This window comes from Mycotypha africana (genome assembly GCF_025528875.1).
Source record: "Mycotypha africana strain NRRL 2978 chromosome Unknown BDF20scaffold_7, whole genome shotgun sequence".
Classification (NCBI taxonomy): Eukaryota; Fungi; Mucoromycota; class Mucoromycetes; order Mucorales; family Mycotyphaceae; genus Mycotypha; species Mycotypha africana.
Genome location: NW_026515731.1, coordinates 936381 through 958429, shown reverse-complemented (window position 1 = coordinate 958429; position 22049 = coordinate 936381). Strand labels below are relative to the sequence as shown.

The 22049-nt window shown below is 37.8% G+C and overlaps 8 protein-coding genes across 8 annotated transcripts; 5 read left to right on the top strand and 3 right to left on the bottom strand.

Moving 5' to 3' along the window:
- The first annotated feature begins 821 nt into the window (after nucleotides 1–821).
- BDF20DRAFT_603021 (uncharacterized protein) lies at nucleotides 822–4141 on the top strand. Its single transcript, XM_053075854.1, has 5 exons — nucleotides 822–1637; nucleotides 1706–1950; nucleotides 2026–3242; nucleotides 3329–3646; nucleotides 3728–4141. The coding sequence occupies exons 1-5, from the start codon at nucleotides 1068–1070 to the stop codon at nucleotides 4045–4047; spliced, it is 2670 nt and encodes an 889-aa protein (XP_052934864.1). The 5' UTR covers nucleotides 822–1067; the 3' UTR covers nucleotides 4048–4141.
- A 93-nt stretch (nucleotides 4142–4234) lies between these two features.
- Nucleotides 4235–5541, bottom strand: BDF20DRAFT_822486 (WD40-repeat-containing domain protein; the record flags this gene model as incomplete). Its single annotated transcript, XM_053077702.1, has 3 exons — nucleotides 4235–4881; nucleotides 5077–5241; nucleotides 5328–5541. 3 exons carry the CDS (start codon nucleotides 5539–5541, stop codon nucleotides 4235–4237), a joined length of 1026 nt encoding a protein of 341 aa, XP_052934863.1.
- A 279-nt stretch (nucleotides 5542–5820) lies between these two features.
- On the top strand, nucleotides 5821–7788 carry BDF20DRAFT_602967 (uncharacterized protein). The gene is made up of 2 exons (XM_053075853.1): nucleotides 5821–6048; nucleotides 6152–7788. The coding sequence occupies exon 2, from the start codon at nucleotides 6183–6185 to the stop codon at nucleotides 7656–7658; it is 1476 nt and encodes a 491-aa protein (XP_052934862.1). The 5' UTR covers nucleotides 5821–6048; nucleotides 6152–6182; the 3' UTR covers nucleotides 7659–7788.
- A 214-nt stretch (nucleotides 7789–8002) lies between these two features.
- Nucleotides 8003–11774, top strand: BDF20DRAFT_602923 (armadillo-type protein). The gene is made up of 7 exons (XM_053075852.1): nucleotides 8003–8121; nucleotides 8272–8374; nucleotides 8463–8706; nucleotides 8788–8963; nucleotides 9049–9147; nucleotides 9230–9550; nucleotides 9636–11774. Exons 1-7 carry the CDS (start codon nucleotides 8036–8038, stop codon nucleotides 11373–11375), a joined length of 2769 nt encoding a protein of 922 aa, XP_052934861.1. The 5' UTR covers nucleotides 8003–8035; the 3' UTR covers nucleotides 11376–11774.
- A 740-nt stretch (nucleotides 11775–12514) lies between these two features.
- On the top strand, nucleotides 12515–13784 carry BDF20DRAFT_836790 (uncharacterized protein; the record flags this gene model as incomplete). Its single annotated transcript, XM_053078982.1, has 3 exons — nucleotides 12515–13151; nucleotides 13237–13560; nucleotides 13630–13784. The coding sequence occupies 3 exons, from the start codon at nucleotides 12515–12517 to the stop codon at nucleotides 13782–13784; spliced, it is 1116 nt and encodes a 371-aa protein (XP_052934860.1).
- A 36-nt stretch (nucleotides 13785–13820) lies between these two features.
- Nucleotides 13821–15054, bottom strand: BDF20DRAFT_821929 (kinase-like domain-containing protein; the record flags this gene model as incomplete). Its single annotated transcript, XM_053077652.1, has 4 exons — nucleotides 13821–14281; nucleotides 14347–14425; nucleotides 14512–14587; nucleotides 14660–15054. The coding sequence occupies 4 exons, from the start codon at nucleotides 15052–15054 to the stop codon at nucleotides 13821–13823; spliced, it is 1011 nt and encodes a 336-aa protein (XP_052934859.1).
- A 3028-nt stretch (nucleotides 15055–18082) lies between these two features.
- Nucleotides 18083–20356, bottom strand: BDF20DRAFT_906728 (uncharacterized protein; the record flags this gene model as incomplete). The annotated part of the gene is made up of 6 exons (XM_053083304.1): nucleotides 18083–19031; nucleotides 19125–19231; nucleotides 19331–19422; nucleotides 19492–20098; nucleotides 20162–20269; nucleotides 20342–20356. 6 exons carry the CDS (start codon nucleotides 20354–20356, stop codon nucleotides 18083–18085), a joined length of 1878 nt encoding a protein of 625 aa, XP_052934858.1.
- Nucleotides 20357–21051: 695 nt separating this feature from the next.
- BDF20DRAFT_822963 (uncharacterized protein) lies at nucleotides 21052–21902 on the top strand (the record flags this gene model as incomplete). The annotated part of the gene is made up of 2 exons (XM_053077755.1): nucleotides 21052–21501; nucleotides 21585–21902. 2 exons carry the CDS (start codon nucleotides 21052–21054, stop codon nucleotides 21900–21902), a joined length of 768 nt encoding a protein of 255 aa, XP_052934857.1.
- Nucleotides 21903–22049: the final 147 nt, after the last annotated feature.

Genomic DNA, 22049 nt, shown 5'->3' with positions numbered 1-22049 from the left:
TTGATTTCATCAGAAAAGGCAAATATACGATAAATTAGTAGGTACTTCAATAAAGGTTTACAATTGAAACCAGGGTTTAAGCACTCAAGTTGCTAGCTTGTGATGACAATATATGTTATTAATAAGATAACGAACAACTCGAAAGCTTGAATGGCTACGCGTCATTATATCTGCATAAAATACAGTCTTAATACCAAAAGTAAGCGCGAACACTAATTACAACCTGGGATGTGCATCTATCGTCAAAATGTGTAACAATTGATGGTGGCGGACACAGAGGAATCTATATATAGTCTTTTAAGGAGCAATGACAACACGTGTACTACATTTTATCACTAAATCATGCATTGTACCCATTTTCTGATCTCTATTCATCAACAAAGACACGTAAACGGGTCTTCTAATGGAAAACTACATTTTATTTTTCTCTTTTTACAAAAGAAAAAGGTCCGCTTTATTCCCTGATAAATTATGTTTCAAAATTGAAGGACGAACACGCATGTATACAAATATGCTTTGTAGAATTTGTAAATGTATGTATATCTGATTGAATTATTATAGTTGCATATATGAACTTCTTCTCTCTTGTATGACATGCCTGAAGATGACGCCACATATCGTTACAGATGCGTGACAAGAAATGTACTCTAATGGGAGGTATTCGAAAGCATTAGTTCATATGCTTATTCAAAGCTTTGAAAGAACCATTCTAGTCTTTTTCGAAAGTCGAATTAATCTGAAACAGAATCTTTTTGGTTAAAGCACACAATATAGCATATATTAACCCACAAAAACTATTCCTTCTGTGGGTCTCTGCATCGGAGTCGAGACAAGCGAAAACGATTACAGCAGCGAATGAAGTTGGTGAAAGGTGGCAATTTATGTAAAAATAACCACTGTGCTTGTCAAGTCCGCAGAATTAAATCAATCATAATAAGAAAAAAAAAAGCAACAGCCTCTTCTTTCCTTTTCCTTACCATACCATAGACTATTCAGCCTCTTTCCTTCTCCATAAATTAAGGACAGGTCTCACCAGCCATTCGTTATACTTTAAAATTTGTAGCTCAATGACGGTGCAACAAGAATTACAACCATTGCAACATGACAATAATGAATCCATTCTTTCCGATTTGACACTTTCCTTTTTTGACTATAACACAAGTGAGCTTGATCACTTGTCAGATTCCCTTGGTATGCATCTATCGATAAACAATAATAATCTCAATAATAATGGTTACAATAGAAAACAACACTGTAACGATGTGATAAAAGAAGAACATGAAAGTGATAATAACGATGAAGGGCAATTCCGGCATTATCATCCAAATTACCAGGAACAGCAGCGACAACTAACAATGAACGATGACGATAACGAAGACGAGCGAAGTGAAAGAAATAGAAACACAGCTCAATACCGAATTCATAGAGCTTCAGAGATTCTACAATCGTCATTGCGCGCATCGGTACTCCTTAGCTCGAATGACTACCCTGACTTTGAAAAATCGACTGAAAGCACATATACAACGACAACAGCTGTCAGTGTAAGCAATAATATGGATATGAATAAACTGAAGCGAGAATTAGAAGAATCTCAGTTGAGAATAAAAGAATTGGAAACGAGCTATCGCATCCTGCAGGTGTGTGCAAAGCAAAGATACACAAAAATACCAACAAAGGGACTGACCGTCTTCATAAATTCTCTTAGGAAGCTAGTCAACAAGCCTTACATGAGTTTTCCCAATTAAAGGAAGATTTCGATAGAGAATCTGTCATTAAATCACAACAAGAGCTTACCATCATTTCTCTATTGAAAGAAAAGGGAAATTTATTATCAAAAAAGGAAATTGACAAAGCTGCTATTTTAAGAGTAGAACTGGAACGTGCTTGTAAAGAGATGGCAGAGTATAGAGATAGAATTGTGAATAACATAGGGCAAACGGTGGCACATAGGTGAGCAAAGATATTCGGAAAACTACAAAAGTAATCTTGGTTATTAGTTGACACACTTATGCATTTAATCCATAGTTCTCTCTTGAAAGATTATCAAAAAGCTTTAAAATTGCAGATAAAGTCCTTGATTCAGGAAAGAGATTTCTTACAAATACAGACGAAGGATTTAGCAAAGTGTCGGGATGAAATTATACGTGAGATGGTGCTTTTGAACACTAAAAATGCTGAGCTCACGACCATGAATAACGACTTATCACGGCTTGCTCTCGAGAAAGAAGAAGCCAACAGCAGCAGCAATAACAGCAACAGTCCTTCCACTTCGCCACCTTTGTCTCCTTCCCATTCTTCTGCGTTGACACCAACAACAGCAGATTACCATGCAGCACAATTAAGACCGCGAAAGAATTCCAATGCGAGCTCCATTATGAGTAAGATGTCGTACAGACGAAGCTTTATTGCAACCCAATCACCAGGTTCGTTGTTCCGTCTGAAAAAGAAAGGAAGCGCGATGTTTGGCAAATTTAGTCCCAATAATTATAGTTTAACAGGCGCTGCTGTCAGTACAAATAACAATGGCAGCAGTAATAATGGTAGCAATAGCCGTTATTTGAAGCATGAGTTAGCCTCTTCTTCTTTAACACGCCAAGACGACGAAAATGCTACTTCGGCAATTTACAATGATAACATGTACAATTACAGCACACAAAGTTTAAATATCCCCACCACAACCGTATCAACCTCTTGTGAGGCTGGTGATGGAACGCTAGGCCGATCAGCCACACCTAATTCTCTCAATAACAATATATCACATCGTAAATATAACTCTAAAAACTCTACAATCACGTCCTCATCACAGAAGATATCCTCCTCTTCCTATGCTGGTCATGGAAAAATGAGCGCTAGCAGTACTACTAGCACGGACATCTATCATCATTCTTTCCGTCTTACTTCTTTCTTACGACCAGTGAAGTGTGGTGTATGTGGCGATAAAATTTGGGGACGGAGCGAATATCGTTGTGAGCATTGTGGATATTCGTCGCACTCGCGCTGTTTGAATCAAATTTCAGAATCTTGCCCGCAGGCTGCACCTTCATTATCCTCCTTGTCGCCTTCAGCAACCAATAGTAATAGCGAACTAGTTACTGCCATTACTACATCTGACTATTCAACTTCTTCTGCTTTATATGACAACGCTTCGTCTATCATGACACCCGAAACTTCCTCTATATCTAGCCAACTTACAACTGCAAATGATGCTAAATCTTTGCCGGCATCTAAAAAGTCATTTTCAGGTTAGAAAACGCACTCTTATATACCTATTTTCAATCATTCCCGAGCAAGGCAAACTAAACAATTTCGTTCTTTTATATCTGTAAAGAGGTCAGTATGTTTGGCATTGAACTTAGTGAGAGAGCACAGCTTGAAAATAGAGATGTGCCACTGATTGTTGAAGAGTGTATAAAAGAAGTTGAGAAAAGAGGACTGAGTTATGAAGGTATCTATCGAAAATCCGGTGGAGCTGCTCAAATAAGATCTGTCCAACTGGCCTTTGATCAAGGCGAAAAAGTCAACTTGAGTAATGAAGAGCAATACAACGATATTTGCGCTATTACTAGTGTCCTGAAACAATATTTCAGAGAGCTGCCCAATCCACTTTTCACTTATGAACTCTATGAAAATTTCATAAAAATCTCTAGTGAGTATACAGAACTGAAAAAATCTTACTGAAACTAGTTTTGGCTGTAAAATACTAATTCTCTCTGCTTCGTTATTTCAGCTATGGATCATGGTGATAACAAGCTCAACGCTTTTATTGAGGTATTATCAATGCTTCCAACCGCCCATCAAGCCACGCTTATGTTTTTATTTAATCACTTGGTCAAAGTACATATGCACAGTGAAATTAACAGGATGAATATCAAAAATCTGTCGATGGTGTTTGCACCTACGATTATGAGACACAAAGATCCATCTAGGGATTTCTTAGATATAAGCTACAAGAATGCAACTATAGAATACATACTTTTGCATACAGCAGAACTATTTCCGTACATCAGCAGTTTTAGGAAACCATCTGCTGCTGTCTCTCCAACGTAAGGGTTGAAACTTCCGTTTAGACTATCCTACTATACGTACTTTTACTATTTATTTTCTTTATCTATTAACTAATGCATAATTTTGTATAAAAACTGAGTTTTTATTGTCTTTATAAATAATTATATTATTCTACCCACTCTTCGCATCGAAGACAGAAATTATGTAGATGTTTAAATACAAATGCAATTTACATATCAGCGAAAAATGCAGCTTTTCGATTGTTGCTTTTCTTTTCCGGCTTCATCTTCTTGGCTGTTTTCTTTCTCTTTTTCTGCTTTTTCTCCTTATCATCATCATCGTCGCTATCCGTAGCCCAGTCGTCCGAACCAGCATCCACTTTTTCGTTATCATTAGAAGCATCTTGCTGTGCGTCTTCTAAGGCAGCTAGCTGTTCCTCTTCATCCTGAAATAGATGAGCTACATTCCAAAACTGTAGTTGATCATCATGTCCGCTAGATATCAAATATTGTTTATCATGACTCAATTTCAGATTTTCAATAGGCATATCTTCTCCATGGTCTCCCAAGACACCATGAAACTCATTTGGCAAGATTGTCACCAGTCGTATAATACCATCACTGCTTCCTGTGCAAATTGAATCTTCGTCCAATTTACAAATAGCATCTATGGAATTCGGATGGCCTGTGATACGATCCTTATAATCACCCCAGTCGCCCCAGCTCCATAGCGCTAATACACCATCTTGTGTGCCTACCACAGCCTTTTTACCATTTTTAACAAGTGCAATTGATAATAGTTCATCTTCCATTTGATCTGACATAGCAGCAACTTCTGGTTTACGAATATCCCATGTAGATAAGTAGCCATCGCCACCTACGGCGAGTAATGTTTCGTGTTGTGTACTGTAAGTCATATCTGCGATGAAATCTTCATGTTCTGTATAGGTCATTACTGGCTTATCTTTACGCGCATCCCAAATCTACTTTTTTTTTTTTTTTTTTTTTATCATGTTGTTTTTTGAGAAAAGGACTTTAATTATCCAAGTGATTTCGTAAAAAAAAAAAAAACCCACCTTGATAACGCCTTGATCATCTCCTGTTGCAAACATATTTTGATCTATTATTAACAATGAATTGAGAGGCGATTCGTGCGTTTCTTCCCTCACTCGAATAACTTTTCCAGTCTCCACGTCAACAAGCTGAATAGTGCGATCATGTGAAATGCTAGAAATATCTTTATATAAAGAAAAAAGTTAAAGGTTAACAACTCATTGCTCTGTTTGAATCCTATAGTAACGGGCAAAGACAGAGTTGGCTTACGTGAACCATCAGTATGGAAAGCAACACCTCTACAAGACTCTTTATGAATTTTTGCATTCCAAAGTTGCACATGTTCCTCTAAACCGTATTTATGACATTGCACTTGACCGGTGATCATTCCAGTAACGACAATGTTATTAGCGGGATGCAAGTCAAAATGAAATATATTGTCTTCAAAGTGTAACGATTCAGGTTTGTTCCCTAGCTGATCCATGGTATATAATGTAGCAAATCTGACAGATCTGTAAAAAAATTTCTGATTTTTCGTTTTTTTGGGTTTGTATGACCCTTTTTTTTGCATGAATAGGTTTCAATTTTTTTTTTTGTGTGTGTGGTTCCTGAAAAGACGAAAGCCACAGAACCTCGCGTATTTTGATTCGCGGTCCATACAGACACTTCCTTCTCCTTCCTTCCAAAAGTACATTATTTTGAATAATGATGGTGCAAATAATTCAATATACTGTGGCTTCACTTTTACATCAATAAAACCGTGGAGCTATTGAATATACAGGTTTCTTTTCCAATTTATGAGTTGCAAGGAATTGCATACTCAAGTGTTAGTCTTTGTATAACGGTGCCTTTATACGTTAACCAGGAGACCCTAATTAAATATATATTCTGGGAGAGCAGACCTGCATGCAAGGAGGATGGTTAAAGAGGGGCATTTGCGAAATAAAAGCTGCTGCCTTGAAAAATTTATGGTAATTGATGCGACCCAAAGGTATAATGAAAATCCTCTTTTAAGGGCAGACAAGAAAACGTACAAAATTTCTATGCATTATCCCCAAAAAAAAACAAAAGCTCTAAACATTCACTTTAAGCAGACTACGGCTTCTCTTTTGATGCTCGTTCATAATGAGGCATAAAATTCATGTAGAGACTACTGATAATATCAAATCCCTCATCACCAAGAACAAATCCAAGAAAAAAGCCCGCTTTTATTTCAACTCAGCAACAGCCAGGACAATCATTGCACTTCTCCATAAGGAATACGTCCCTTTATTGAGTTTTTATGAAAACTATCATTTACTAAAGAGACGTAAAATGTCCATCATTACCGACCAAAAAGAACAACAACAGCAATCACAGCAGCAAATAAAATCATCATTAGAGCAGTCCAATAAACAGACTGACAGCACTGATTCCTCTATTTATCAAACTGAAGGCAGCACCAAATCTGTTCACTCATTCCGTTTATTAGATACCACGAAAGAAACAGATTCAGATAAAGATCTCATCATTCATTCTCTCAACGAGTCACTTCACATTCATAAGGAGATTTTAGAACGTATACAAAACGAAAAAGAGCAATATCAATTGAAAATAGAAAAAGAACGAGAAAAGGAACAAGAGGAGTTTAAGAGTTGGAGACAGAAATCCGAACAGGGACTAGAAGAACAAAACAAAAAATGCGAGGAATTAGAAGAGAACATACAGCAACTGCAAAAAGAGTTGGAATACAAGAAGGAAGAGTATAAGAAATTAGAAGTGAACTTTTATTCTTATGTTAAGCAAATACGTGTTACCGATGATGATTTATCCACGATTCAGCCTGAAATATCTCATTTAACGAATCAATTGAATAATACATGTATGGGTTTGAAGTCAAAGATGGATCGCCAAGCAGGCACACAATTCGTGTTTGAGCAATACCCTGATAAAATAGATGATATAAAGAAATACATGATGCCACCACCATCTGCCGCGACGAAAGAGGACGAGCAATTATTGGAAACATCCTTTATAACTTTCTTTGTCGAGAAGTATCTCATCAACATCTTGCTGTCGAACATCATGGATGTCCCTATTCATTTAGGGGTTTCAATCAATGAAGCATTTAAAGAATTGAATGACTGGATGGAGATTCGTAATAAAGAATGGACAAATCGATTAAGACAACAAGTCTGCGCGTTAGTCGTCCAACAGCCAGGAGAGGAAGAAGAAGCCAATATCAAATCAGCAAAAGACAAATTGCTTGAAAGAATAGTAAACGTCCTGGGGCCTGTCTATCCTACTTTAAAACAGGATCCAAAGAAGATCGAAAACTTGATTACGAGAGCATTAAAACTGAATTTGGCTGTCAAAGGCCAAGAGATCAAAATTGAACGATTGCCCATTGAGGAAGGTGTGACTAAGTTCGATCCGAAAACAATGAAAGCAACTGCGAAAGGGAAGCCAAATGGTATTGTATTTCTATCCATTACGCCGACATTTATCGCACGAGATGAATTAGATGATGAACATGGATTTACAGTACCCGGTAAAGTTTTTTGTATTGAAGAAGAGCAGTCAGAACAGCCATCCGAAACAGCAACAGAAACAAATCCTTAAGAGACATAAGAAGTTATTTTTATTTATCCTATATATCATCAACAATATGCATTTCAATATCCTCTTCTTCTAGGATACCTTCAACTCTGAATAAATTATCATATATTTATATATCATACCCTTGAAGGGCTTATCTTTTAATCTTTTGCTTATATATCATTCTTTTTGAAGGGCTTATTTTCCCATCTTTTGTTGTTATTACATGCGTGATCATTTGAACAATGGCTGGATTCAGTAGGCATGAAATCCAGGTAGGAAAAAGCGTCACGACTTTTTAAGGGAGTTTTAACTTTTTCTTTCAAAATGTTTGAATTTTTTTTTTTTTTTTTTTTTTTCCCTTCGCATTTACTCAATTTTCCAGGTTAAACAAGGAAATAATGGCTCAAACACCTGTTCCTCCAGAAGTACTGCAACAACTCACTCCTGTGCTTACTAGCCTTTTGTCTGTTGATAATAATGAAAGGTCAGACATTGTAATTTTTTACAACAATTGCTGTTCCTATTACTGAATTAATTTGTTCAATTGTTTTGTTCTGAATACGTCTACCTGCACACACTCACGTGTCCTCCCTCCACACACATTCACATTAAAATATTATCTTTACCATAACAGAGGTGCTGCCGAAGCTCATTTGAATGAGCATTGGATTGTCCAACAACCTGATCTTTTACTTCTTGGACTTGCAAGTTTTGTAGCCCATAATACCGACGTTCAGGTACAGCGATGAACTGATGAAAATGGAAATGGCTACTGGCCATCAGTAATTTTGTTGAAGAGGAAACTGAACGCCTTTTTTTTTCCAGCTTCGTTCTTATTGTAGCGTTCTTTTACGTCGTCTAGCTTTCAAAGAAGAAATGCACGCTAGCACCGAACCAGCAGATGACGGCGCTATGCGTCCTCGCATTTGGGATAGCGTCCGAGACACCACCCGACAAGGTGTTAAAGAGCTCTTATTGTTTTCTCTCGCTAATGAAACTGATCAAAGCACTAGGCATAAAGTATCGGATACTATCGCTGAGGTTGCAAAAGATGACTTCAGTTGTCAAAGTAAGTTGTTTATTCTCATAGGACCTACTATTGTTGGGAGATCTATATCCTCATGCATTAATTTGTGGTTGTAATCTATAGCTCGTTGGGAATACTTATTGAAGGCTCTTTTTGAATGTACTCAGTCACCTAATCCTGCTCATAGAGAATCAGCTTTCCGTATTTTAGCCGCTGTCCCAGAATTAATAGCTGATCAAAATGCTGAAGTTGTTAAGAACGTCTTTTTGACAAGTTTAACTGATGCGGAGAGTCAAGCGGTAAGGATTAGAGAATAGTGTCATGGAGTAGGTATGGATAATGATGAGCATAACCTTATTAAATCCTTTTTTCATGATATCCTAGGTGCGTTTGGAAGCCTTGAAGGCCGCTGCAGCCTACATTTTAGATGCTGATACTAAGACTCAAAAAGTGATGGGTAATTTGATGCCTCAAATGCTTGATGTAAGTTTTTTTTTTTTTAGGACGATTTGTTGTGGAAAAAGCAAAAGTGGTATTTAGAAAGTATTTTGGAATCACTTCATAGCCTTTATCTCCTCTTATCACTGCCCATGATGATCAAAATCTTGTTGACAGTCTTGTTGTTCTTATTGAATTGGGTGACAGTTGTCCTAAACTCTTCCGTCCCGTTTTTCCTAATGTTCTTACCGTTATGGTTTCACTTGCCAAGGACAAGACGTTCGAAGATCGCACGCGACAAACTGCATTGGAATTGTTATTGTGTATTTCTGAAGCTGCACCTGGTATGATTCGTAAAGTTCCTAATTTTGCTTCTGAGATCGTTCCCGTGGCTATGGAAATGATGGTCGATATTGATGACGATGAATGTTGGTACACCACAGATGATGTAAGTTTTATAAGTTTGAATAATTATTTGTCTATAAACAAGGAAGTTTTGCTTATTTATGTATTGCATGTCGGATGGTAAATAGTTGGATGATGACGACAATGAAGAAAACTATGTTATGGGCGAGAGTACTTTGGATAGAATCGCTCGTACACTTGGAGGTAAAGCTGTTGTTCCTGTTTGTTTCCAATATATTCCTCAAATGCTTCAGTCCGGCGAATGGCAACAACGTCGTGCTGCCCTTATGGCTATCTCATCTATTGGTGAAGGCTCTGTTGACGTGATGGAACCTGAGCTTGGAAACATCATCAGTATGATCTTACCATTTGTTAAGGATCCTCATCCTCGTGTCCGTTATGCTGCTTGTAATACACTTGGTCAAATGTCCACCGACTTTGCACCATTCATTCAAGACCATTTCCACGAAGCTATAATTACTTCTCTTTTGCCTGTTCTGCGTGATGAGCAACCTAGGGTACAATCGCACGCTGCTGCTGCAATGGTGAACTTCTGTGAAGAAGCTGAAAAGAGACACATTGAGCCTTACCTTGACAATATGTTGGAAAGTCTCGTTGATCTTCTCAAGACAAACAAGACCTACGTTCAAGAACAGGCCATCACTACGATCGCTACAGTCGCTGATAGCGCTGAAGATCGCTTTATTAAATACCACAATGTTATCATGCCTCTTATCCTTGACATTCTTCGTCAAGCAGACGGTAAGGAATACCGTATTATGCGTGCCAGAGCCATTGAATGTGCCTCTCTTATCGGCCTTGCTGTTGGCAAGGAAGCTTTTGCTCCTTACACCAATAACTTCATTCAAATTCTGGCTGAAATCCAACAAACTGTTACAGAACCTGATGACGTGCAATCTACTTATCTCCTAACAGCTTGGGCTCGTATGTGCAGAGTTATGGGAGATGACTTTTTACCCTATCTTCCCAATATCATGCCTCCTCTCTTACAGTCTGCTAAATTGACACCAGAGTTCACTATGGTGGATGATGAGGAAGAAGATGTGGAAGCTAAATACCCTGCAGAAGATGGTTGGGAATTTGTTGGTATTCATGGTCAACAAATCGGTATTAAGACTTCTGTGTTGGAAGAGAAGAACACCGCTTTGGACATGCTTGTGACTTATGCTCGTGATTTGGGAGCGGGATTCTTACCCTACGTTCCTGAAGTTTTTCAACTTGCTCTACCCTTACTCAAGTTTTATTTCCATGATGGTGTTCGTATGGCAGCTGCATCCCTCATTCCTATTTTATTACAGGATGCTAAGGAAGCCAACGTGGCTCAGAACGAGCTTGCCAATATGTGGAATACTATCTACGGAAGATTCATCAAGCTCATGTCCATGGAAGATGACATTACTTTCTTAGCTCAAATATATGCCAGTTTCTCTGAATGTGTCCAGACTTTGGCTGACCGTCCCGGCATTCTTCAACCTGCCCAAGTAGAAGGATTTATTAAGGCGACAGATGAACAAATGCAGAAATCATTGAAGCGATTGACTAACTGTGAAAAGGTGAAGCAGTCTGAAGACTATGAGGGTGTTGAGGACGCCGAAGAAATCTTAGAAACGGAAGCGATGGAAGAAGACGTCTTGAGCGAAATGGCAGGCACATTCAAATCTTTAGTCAGCTCTCTTGGTAACGATTTCTTGACGCCTTATTTCGATTCATTGGTGCCTACCATCACACAATTTGCAGCACATCCTAGTGGACCTGCACAACATTTCTGTGGTTATATATTTGAAAGCTTGACAGAGGTTTTGGGTCCTCAAGGGGCTGCTAAGTATTCCTTTTTGAATCGTAAATAGTTATAGCTGTCAATGATGTCACCCTTCTAAATATATATATATGTAATGTAAATTCTCTTTTGTAATAATTATCCATCCCAATCTTTTCCTTCGTTTCGCCATCCTCTATATGACAACCATTTTTTTTCTCCCTCTATTTTGTACAAAATATAAAAACGTTTGATATTCTCCTTGGAAAAAGCATTACATCAAAAACTATAAGCACTTTTAAACTTTTGACAATGTGAATTTGAACAAACTTGTCTATCTTAACCGGAAAGTTTATTGCATTTGATGCACACAATATCGAAGATAGTTTACGCTTATAATGTCAAGAAAACGAAATAAAGTACTGTAAAACAAAGAATTCGAACACGAACGGGTCTTACCATTTTTTTCAAGCTAGAAGATATGTAGTAAACCCCTCTGATTTGATTTGACAAAGTAACTGTCTTTGATAAACTTCCAAAATATACAAAAAAAAATAAAAAAAATATATGTATATACCTGTTCATATACGCAATTGACCTTCTCAACGAGAGTGTTCAGTTGTTTTAAGGTTTTCGTTGTGCGCCTGCACATGAATCTAAGCACTTTCGGGTGTTACTTAAAACACAAAAGTGCCTGTGTAAGTATATTTTGTACCTGTGACGAAAAGAGAGATACAAAAACCAAGTAAAGGCATTTCTGTGCGTTTGTTTAACTGTATAATGCTTATTTTTGTGCTTCCTTTGACAAACGTAAAGTACGTAAGTGTTTTTACTTCCTTTGGGGTTCCGTGATTTAAACTTGAATTCTCATTGAGTTCAAAAATTGATGAATAAGAGACATATCAAAATACATGGTTTATGATGAATCTATAGAGTATGTAATCATATCTTGTTTACAAAGAGGTCTCACTGCCATACTTGGAATTTTCACTATCGTAGTATTTATAGTATGCGATCATTGCCAATCTGCAGATGTTTCATTTATTTCTGTCAGCTTTATTGTACTTCGTAAACCCGGGTCCGGAGGAAGTTACTTACTTCACCGAGATTCGAGTAACATGCAGAAGGGGCGAATGGAAATCTGTATTTCTTTGTTTCTTTTCTTCACTTCACCTCTCTCATTCTTGATTAGTTATATAGGATTGCTCTTCAAACTAATAAAATATCATCATGCAACAAGCAAAATTGAAGTTCTGTGAGGCATGTAGAAAGTCCAAACGCACCTGTGATTCGCAACGGCCTTCTTGTTCATACTGTATTGAAATCAGACAAAAGTGTGCTTATAGTTATCATAATACAGTGATGGTCGATCAATTTATCACTTCTTCTCGTAGCGTATTTACGACTCAGAATGCTCGAAGACTGAGTTCAGGTTCGGCGTGTGAGACTTGTAGAAAAAGAAAAACAAAGTGCGATGGTGGTAGTCCTTGCCACTATTGTCGGACGAATAATCTGGATTGTGTTAACAATATACATGAAAGAAGACTGCGTGCCATGTCAAGAACAACGACTAATGGAAGTAATCGAGGTGTTACTACGACAACCTCCTCTTTATCCATGTCTACTACTATTGATAACAGTAATCCAACTACCACTACAACGGAAAGGCCAACAGAAGACGCAACAATGGATCAAATAGAAGATAGACTACGAAGAATTGAGAGACTTATGACAGCGTTTACACCTACCATCACTTCGACAAATGAAAAGCGTCAATACGTAGTTAGAGGTTTGCGACATTCTGTACATGGAACAAGTGCTACTACTACTACTACTGTAGCAGAAAAAGGTGGATATGAAAGAAAAGGTACTGTGATAAGAGTTTTATTGTTCTGGGAGCTTGAGTGATATATTGGATATACTTATCAATCGCGAATGTGGCATATTAACAGTAAGAATGGAACCTGTTCATAACATGTCAGCCTTCGGCTCTATTTCACCTCCTACAACAACAGCAGCACTTACAACCATGGCAGCAAAAGCACCTGCACCGCATTTTTCCATGAGTTCTATACCCACTACGCATCATCAGCAGACTACAGCTAATTCGACACTCAAACTATCCGTTTCACCATCTTCTGATAACATGGATGTATTGCCGAGTCCTCCTAACTCTACAAGCAGTGTAGTATCGTCATTTGATCTTCATCAGCAGAATTATCAATATCAGAGTAGTAATAGATGGAAGATCACAGGCTCAATACCAAGTTTAATGGGTAAGATTCTTACGTGCTCATGTCACCAGTTAAAGCTATGCATTTACAAACTTATTCCTTTATAAAAAGATCAACTTTCAGATAGAACATTCCCTACATCAGCAGTTGAATATACCATAACTCAGTATCCAATATATCCTTTGACTCCTCCGCTTCCAGCAAATACTAGCACATTACTCAGGGCGTCATCATCTACGATGCAACGTCCTCATAGTCTCTCTTAACAAACCACTTTATTATACAAACAGTCGGTTTTATACTCAGGAGGATGACTGTATAAAACCATTATTATTTGTTGTCATCCATTCATGCCGTAATGCTTCTTGTGGTGTCATCCGTTTTGAAGGATCCCAACTCAAACACCGTTCAATAAAATCAATAAACGCAATATCTTGACAGCATTTGAGTGCTTGGTAAAGAGATTTCGTACCTGGCAATCTCTTTTTTCCTTTCGAATTCGCCACAATTCGCGGCCTACCTAAGGAATCAAAAAAAAGTTTCCGACGTGATGAACGATCCACAAGATATTTATCAGGCGCACCCATCATTTCCATAATACAGCTTAGTTGTTCTTGTTCATTTTCACCAGGAAATAAAGGTAAACCTGTGTATAACTCGGCCACGATGCAACCAAAGCTCCACATGTCGATGGCTTTATGATACGATAAGCCTAGAATGACTTCAGGGGACCTATAAAAGCGACTTTGTATATATGTATACACTTTAAAAGGCAAATAAGTGAGAAGGTGAAATACAACATTACAGTTGTTTGTCAATAATGCTTACTTCTTTCAGATTCAAAGCAACTGCTACCAAAATCAATAACTTTGATGGAAGTTTTTGCTGGGTGTTCTAACATGATGTTCTAAAATTAATCGTTAATTTATCCTTAATCAATGTATTCCATATAATCTACCGATATTATTCGTTGATGTGCATATTACAACTTACTTCTGGTTTTAGATCACAGTGAATCACGTCATGCTTGGCAAGTAAAGTAAGTGACTGAAGAAGTTGCATAGCAATTCTAACAAAAATCACAGTATTTTGTTAATAGGCAAACGTATCTAAATTACACAAAATCATTCAATGCTATTACCTTCTTATCAAATGCAAACTAAAACCATGGAAATGATTCATCTTGATGAACTCGTACAGATTCATTGTCAAACACTCAAATGCAATACACAAATGCTTTCTAAAGTAGAAATAGTCTGTCATTTTAATCGTATGGTATTGATCGTCAGGATCCCACTCAACCAGCTTTTCCAAAATACGAATTTCTGTCATAGCTTGAGCGTGAAATCGTTTCTTATTACGGATTAACTTGATAGCCACCCATTGAGATAGCTTATGATCGAAACATTTGACAACCTGACCAAAGGAGCCGCGTCCTAACACCTCCACTACTTCGTAACGATACGCTATATGATCCTGAAGGATGATCTTGTAATCTCCTCTATCATCATCATAACCAAAATTAGTTGATAACATTTGATCTTTTGTTTTATCTGCATTAACAGTATGAAAAGCAGTAGCAGGATTCATTGTTATAGCATCCGCAATAGGATTAATTTTTTGAGCGTGAGGTCCAATGAAATAGATATCGTGATAGTCATGAATTTCAATCTGACGTTCAAAGTTGGATAAGAATTGACTGTAATATTTGAGTGTCGTATATACTCCTTTAGCAGTTTTGCCAGCAGGAGAACCAAGAGTTTCCTTCAGAAACGTATGTTGATGCTGCTGTTGCGGATGTGATGGCAAGGATAGTGAGTGAGATGCTATTTTGGACTGTCGATGACTTATAGCTCGTCTCATCTTTTGACTATTGTGACCACTACTGTTACTACTTGTATATGATGTAGTTGTGCTAGGCTTTGATGCTATTGTTGAAGAAATCGGTATATGACTCTTTCGCTTCGGTAATGCTTTTTCTTTGATCTTATTATCGTTATAAGTTGTATGGCTATTACTGAAGGACAACTTCCTGGTTCTCATACTACTGTTACCGCTTATAGTGTTTCGTTTCGTTGACATTGATTTTCTTTTCCATTCCTGCTGTTGATGTTCACCCTCTAAAAATGGAAGACTTATTCCTGACTGTGGCTGATTCAATGTAAATGGTCGCTGTTGCCGTTGTGATGCCCCTGTCTGATGGACTCTATTACTATTGAGAGGCTCAGTGGAAAATACCTCATCATCGTGGCAGTAATTTGACGCTGACGATATAAAGGGTGTTGTTGATATACTTTTTTGCCTTGATGTTGTTATACTAGCACTGCTTGTAATATCTATAGATGGTTGTTCTTTAAAAAAGGTCCCTTGCCGTTGAGGCTCTTCGGGCAAGGTCAATTGGAGTGGATTTAAAGTCATAGGGGGTAAAACCGGCATCGCAGGTACAACTGATGGTGGAATCGCCAAACTTCCAGGTAATGTTTGACCACGTTTACGGCCTGTTGGTTTCTTCTTCTTTGCAAAGGCATCATTTTTAATGATATCCTCATTTTGCAACTCTAAAGTTTGTATATCTTTTTCCAGTTGCGCTAAATCTTGTTCTAGATGATTTACATCTAAATCTACTAGTGGAGATAGTCTTGAAATTCTTGTGGTGGTATTAGCAGCAGCAGATAGTTGTGGTGTTGTTAATACTAAGTTTGCCTGTTGGTTATCGTAATTGGAAAAAGATGCATCCAAAAATTGCTGTATAGTATCGAAGTCATCTAATTGAGTGGGAGCTAGCTCTTTGCTTGTAGTTGCATTAGTGGTAGGAATGGGTTCCGAAAATTGATTCCCACTGCTGCTGGTACTGCTACTGCTACTGCTACTGCTACTATAACGATTGTCATATCTCTTTTTACCGTTCAAGATTGCGACTCCTGCTGCTGCATGCAATTTGGGTACGGGTGGAACGGGTGGTATAGAAGAGCAGTTGAACAAGTCATTATTACTATTATTCGTGATTTTAGATGGAGTTAAAGATGTTGTTGCAGGCAATGGTGGTGGCGAATAAGTGAATGAACGATGTTTAGTACGAGTAGTAGTCATAATTGGATTAGTGCTGGTAGTGTTTTTGCGTTGACGGGTATAACCTTGATAATCATTCAAAGAGCTATGCCGATTAGTACGCTGATTCTGAACCACAGATGAAGATCTCTTCTTTTCAGTAGTAATTGTCGATGCTGTTGGTACTGCTATTGATGGTATACTTGGTACAGGTGGAACTGATTTCTGATCTTTATTATGAAAATTTAACCTTTTTATCCTATTCGTGAAGGGTATAGTCGTGGTTTTTGGTAGTTCTTCATCATGTAGCGGCTGTAAAGCTGGTGGAGGCGGTGAGCGCAGCCTACTACTGTTATTACTACTAATTCGCATAGATCTTGTTTTTCTTACTTTAATGTCTTTATTGATTGATTGCTGCTGTTGCTGAATTTGTCGTTGTTGCTGATTAGGATGAAATGTGCGACGATTTCTACGAGTATTTGCATTGTTGCAAGTGGTTGCAGCAGCATCAGTTGTCGTAGTAGTAGAGTTATACACTTTATAGTAATCATTTAGCCAATCTTTATCACTACTATTATTGCCTGCCATTGTTGTAGAGGGATTACTACTGAATACGTCCTGACACGAGGAAGGAAATAGATGGCTCACTTCTGAATCTATAGAATCTCGCTGATGTTGCTGTTGTTGTTCTAGCGGCGAGGGAGGTAAAATGATGCGCGTGCTCATCCATTCTGACTTCTTACTATCTACCAGTAGCTGATTGGACCACTGTTGAGATGGTGTAGATGAGAATGGTGCATTGTTCTCGTGTGGAGATGAGAACAAGCTATTACTGCTATGAAACGAATTCGAAAGACGACTTTCGGGTAACGGTTTCAGATAAGACTTTCTGTTAAAAGGAATATCACAAGTACTTTTATGCGCTGTTTTGTTGTTATTGCTAGTATCAGTCCACAGTTTAAAGGAAGGAGTAACAGTGGTGGACGCAAAAGAAGACATCTAGAACATGAAAGGAAAGTGGAAGAGAGATGCAATTTAAGTTTATCTCTCCTCATTTTATTAAATGAAAGGCGTACTTTTAATTTGTGCATTGCAATTTTCCCTTTTTATGTTTATGTTTCTGAATTGACAACGATATCATAGGAACTAAAGGCGTTTTGAGAGAGCCTAGCATTATGTAATTATTACATCCATCAACATTCTGTAGAGAAATCGTTATCATCTTATTGCTCTATAATTCTGTTGCAAATGTTAAGTTAAAAGGTACATTGATTTGTTCCTTGAATTTCATTGGGCAGTCCCTTTTCAAAGCAAAAAAGCAATTTTAGGCGTTGTATAGGGGCATTAGAATTACAATTGAACCAATTTATTTGAGATAGTTTAAAATGTGTGTGCATGTGCGAATCTTATTATACTTTTTTTTTTCTTTCTTTTTTTCCTTTTTCAGTAACAAATATTTTTAAAGTTATAATGATATATTTAGTCTTTCAAAAATAATATATGTAAAAAAAAATGGTTATGACGATCTAACATAAAACAAAATATACGCTGTTTGATTGTCAGCATTTGATCTTTCAGATGTGTGGGTATTGTCTTCTTCGTTAACCAAAACATCCTTCTCAGAGACAGAAGTGATATTTGTATCATCTATATGAAGCCATTCGCCATTGCGTCTTCGAATGTCACAAGTATAATGCCCTCCACCAGCGGAAGTACCGTGATGATATACGCAGCCAATGAGTTGATAAGTAATAGGCTCTACCGGTCGAGATGGGGGTGCCATCCACTCACGGTCAATGACCAGTTTAGAGCCATAATTTACTCTTTTACATAATTTTTGTACACCTCCAACGTTATCAAATACAAACCGTTTCATATGTAAAACAAGCACCGGGGGCAAATGTTCTAAATACACCTGCTTTGTTGCGTCTACTTTTAATCCTTTCGGCGAAGTATAATCGTGCATCGTCTCTGGTAGAGTTTGGATGGCAATGGCATCTTCGATAGAATGGACGTTCTCAGGTTGAATATCCAACGGGAAGGATTGGAAAGGCTCCAGATTGATGGAATCTTTAGCACCTGGACACCTTAAAATCGACCTTACTTTTCCACTGAAAATTTTAGTGATGAATGATTCTTCAAAACCCACTGCTGGACGTAGGTTGCTTGTCTTATTGTTCGCACCCACTTCCAACCATTCATCATTATTACCGGCAGCTGCTTTGGCAGCAGCAGCCTCTGCCTCCCTTTTATCGTTTTGCTCTTTCAAAACTGCTGTCATTTCCTCATGTAAACCATCCAACAAAAAGCATAGAAATTCTTCAGAATCTTCTTGTCGGCCGCGCAATGTATCGAATTTTTGCTGTTCCCTCAACGCATTATAAACATATTCAGGTACAAAAGGTTCACCATAAGGTTCCAGGTCATCTGGTTTTTCAATTGGGAACTCATTGATAAACTCGATACTTTTAGAGAAACAAAGTAAGGAAAAAGTTAGTAAAAACTGACATACTTGCGCACATTTATACCCTTTTTCCTTCTCTAACTAGACAACTTACATTGAATCCAACAAAAGAGTTTTGCTTTTGAAACTGTGCACCACTTGACTACTAATTGTTTTTATGAGATTATAAAATGGCGCACAATGCAATAATGGTTGAAGGATCTATTATAACGATGGAAACCATTATAACAGATATTAATGACAAAGAAAACAAAGGAAACAGAGGTGTAAATCGCGCTTTGGATAAATCATAGTACTTACGACATTCATAAAGCAAGTATTGACATTGTTGATCAATCCTCGAGGCTGTATCAAAGGTGCAGTATAATTCGGTTCATATTTGCTAATCATATCTATCAAAGTGAATATTTTGTTCAGCTTCGTGAGACGCTATATAGTGGGTTTTTTTTTTTGTTTTTTACCTGCAAGACCAGTAAATCTAGTCGAGATTGTTGGTGTAGGGGTAGTAGGCTTTTTCGATATTTGCACTTTACCATTAGCGGCAGTACCATTGACAGCAGTAGGCTGTGATTGCTGTGCTGTCGATGATGCTGATGCCCCAGCCGGTCTCTTAACAGGTTCAGGTTTTTTCAATAAAGCCGCCCAACTAGAAACAGGTGCTTTGGTAATTTTTGGTTGTGGTGATGCTGGTTCAGTATTGCTAATAACAGGTGTTGTTACTGCGGGAGACAACATTCCATTTTCAATAGGTGTAGCTGGCGCAGTAGCTGCGTTTGTAGCCGTAGCATTATGAGTAGTAGTGGTAGCAATTGCAGTTGATAATGGCTGATATTTCGAATGTTGTTGTTGTTGTTGTTGTTGTTGTTTCTTCTCTTTCTTAGTGGGTGTAAGCTTTTGCTGGTGCTGTTGAGCCGCTTGAATTTGCTCCTTCTTATCTTTCGCAATAATGGTGTAATTCGTGGTTTCGGATTTATTAACTGTAGGATTAACTTCCTTTTGAACAACTGGTTTAGGGGATTGAATGACAACCGGCGCTTTTTGTTGTTCGATACCAGTTACAAACGGTGTCTATTTATGAAGCAGATTAATATGTAACTGTGCACTAATTGCAAGGAAGAGATTTATCTGTACCTTAACCGGAGGATACAACGAAACACCGGCAATCTTGAGTACATCGTTAATTTCGTCTCGAGTGATGTCACCAAAGCAAAGTGTTGGTATGTGAATCTGATCGAGATTCTGCTATTTAAGGAAGACGAATAAATGAGTACTTGTTTTAAACGTTCCAGCTACGAAATTTGTTCACTTTACCTTCTCAATGGACATTGTAAATAAGGTAAAGAAATTTATGCCTTTCTTTTCTTGTACTTATTGTTGTGAAAGCTTTCTTATATGTTGTAACTTAATAGATAATGACTGATTACTGAAACAAGGGCGTGAAATTACTTTTTACAGGTATATTGTACTTTTTGAAATAACTGATTACGTTGATCTATTTCGGATTATGGCGTGCTTAATATAATACAAATAGTTGAATTGAGGCGTTATATAATATCAATTTAAGAGAAATCTGGTATAAGCATAATTCTTTTGAGAGGCGAAAAGAATGCTGATATAAAAGTTAAAAGTGCCTGCTGTTTCTAATCTTCAACTAGCTTGTTAAACGCAAAAAAAAAAAACTATACAAACTTGAAGAAAGGCTGACTTATTAAAAGAAAATGTCAGAAAAATTTCTGGTTTGCGTGGAAGAAAAAAAAGTTACGAATATATATAGTCGGCAGTTTTTTTACTTTGATTTTCAGACCTTTACACAAAAAAAAATTGGACGTTCTCTTTTCAAAATTGGAATAATGCTCTGACAAGGTCAAAAAGCTGCCAAAATGAAGAGAGCAGCATCACAAGCTGTAAAGCGCATCAGCCGTAAAGAAGAAGGTCATACCAGCTCCCGTTCGCCAGATTGTCCCAACCACACTCATTCGAAGCAGGAATTCATCTCGTCTGTCCTAGGCAGTGACTCTACCATGTTTACTAGCAAACTTCCTGTTAGCCGTGCCGTATTACCCGAGTATCCTAAAAAGTTTAAGGAAAAAGTCATTTCGTGCTGCAAAGACATTAGGGATATAATGTTCCGTTGTCAGCTATTTGTCAATGCTTATCTCGTCCATAATAAGAAGAATGACTTCCCTTCAAGAGTCTTTACACAGCAATTCTGGTACTCGATTGGACAACTGGCTACAGGCAAAAAGGTCACTCATAAGACAGCAGTAAACGACAGCATCAAGACTTTTTTTGAAGATTTCCAGCAAGAATATTCGGCAGTAGTGATCAGCAATAAGTTCACTAAAGGCTATAGTCAGTGTCTTACAGAAGCTGCCCAGGAGACAAGTGTTGCATACAATAAATCTATTGTTGAACTCTTTGAGCAACGGATGCTGAAATACTTGACCTACAAGCTTCAAAATTTGTTCGTTGTAAGGCCAACTTTCATCATTATCGTTGACACTATTTGCTCTTGCTGACATTTTTGTGCTTTATCGCCTGTTAAAATATGAAGAAAGCTGATGCTGAAGAGGTAGCAGAATCATACTGTTATCAAAAAATTTGCAAAAGCGAGCTCGAGTGGCCTGAAAAAATCGAATTAAGCAGCCTGGACAAAAGCAAGATTGAGACGCTCTGCAACAGCTTTGACAAGCTTGTGACGGAGAAAGTTACACTTCTGTCACTAGCAACAGACCCTGCGAACTTCGCCAAGCCCTTGTGGTATATACTATCTGTTTATGAGCAGGAACATGCCGAACATGCACCGTATGATCTTCATAGGCTTCCTTTACCGCGACGCTTCTTCCCTTTCCCAACTCCTTCAACCAGATAGCGGTTTATAGTCATAAGTATAAACGCCTTGAATCCTTTCGTGCTTCCGGGAACTGTCCAAACTGGTACTTGAACCGATTATAGCAGTTTTATCGTGTCTTCAATTTTAAAAAGCTGGGCTTTGAGAGCTAAATACAGCATCTCCCAG

Excerpts from the sequence above, each read along its gene's own strand:
- BDF20DRAFT_603021 (XM_053075854.1), top strand. The coding sequence starts at position 1,068 with ATGACGGTGCAACAAGAATTACAACCATTGCAACATGACAATAATGAA. Across the intron at positions 1,638-1,705 it reads CGAGCTATCGCATCCTGCAG|GAAGCTAGTCAACAAGCCTT; the intron begins GTGTGTGCAAAG and ends AAATTCTCTTAG. Across the intron at positions 3,243-3,328 it reads ATCTAAAAAGTCATTTTCAG|AGGTCAGTATGTTTGGCATT; the intron begins GTTAGAAAACGC and ends ATATCTGTAAAG.
- BDF20DRAFT_602967 (XM_053075853.1), top strand. The coding sequence starts at position 6,183 with ATGAGGCATAAAATTCATGTAGAGACTACTGATAATATCAAATCCCTC.
- BDF20DRAFT_602923 (XM_053075852.1), top strand. The coding sequence starts at position 8,036 with ATGGCTCAAACACCTGTTCCTCCAGAAGTACTGCAACAACTCACTCCT. Across the intron at positions 8,122-8,271 it reads TCTGTTGATAATAATGAAAG|AGGTGCTGCCGAAGCTCATT; the intron begins GTCAGACATTGT and ends TTACCATAACAG. Across the intron at positions 9,148-9,229 it reads TGATGCCTCAAATGCTTGAT|CCTTTATCTCCTCTTATCAC; the intron begins GTAAGTTTTTTT and ends ATCACTTCATAG.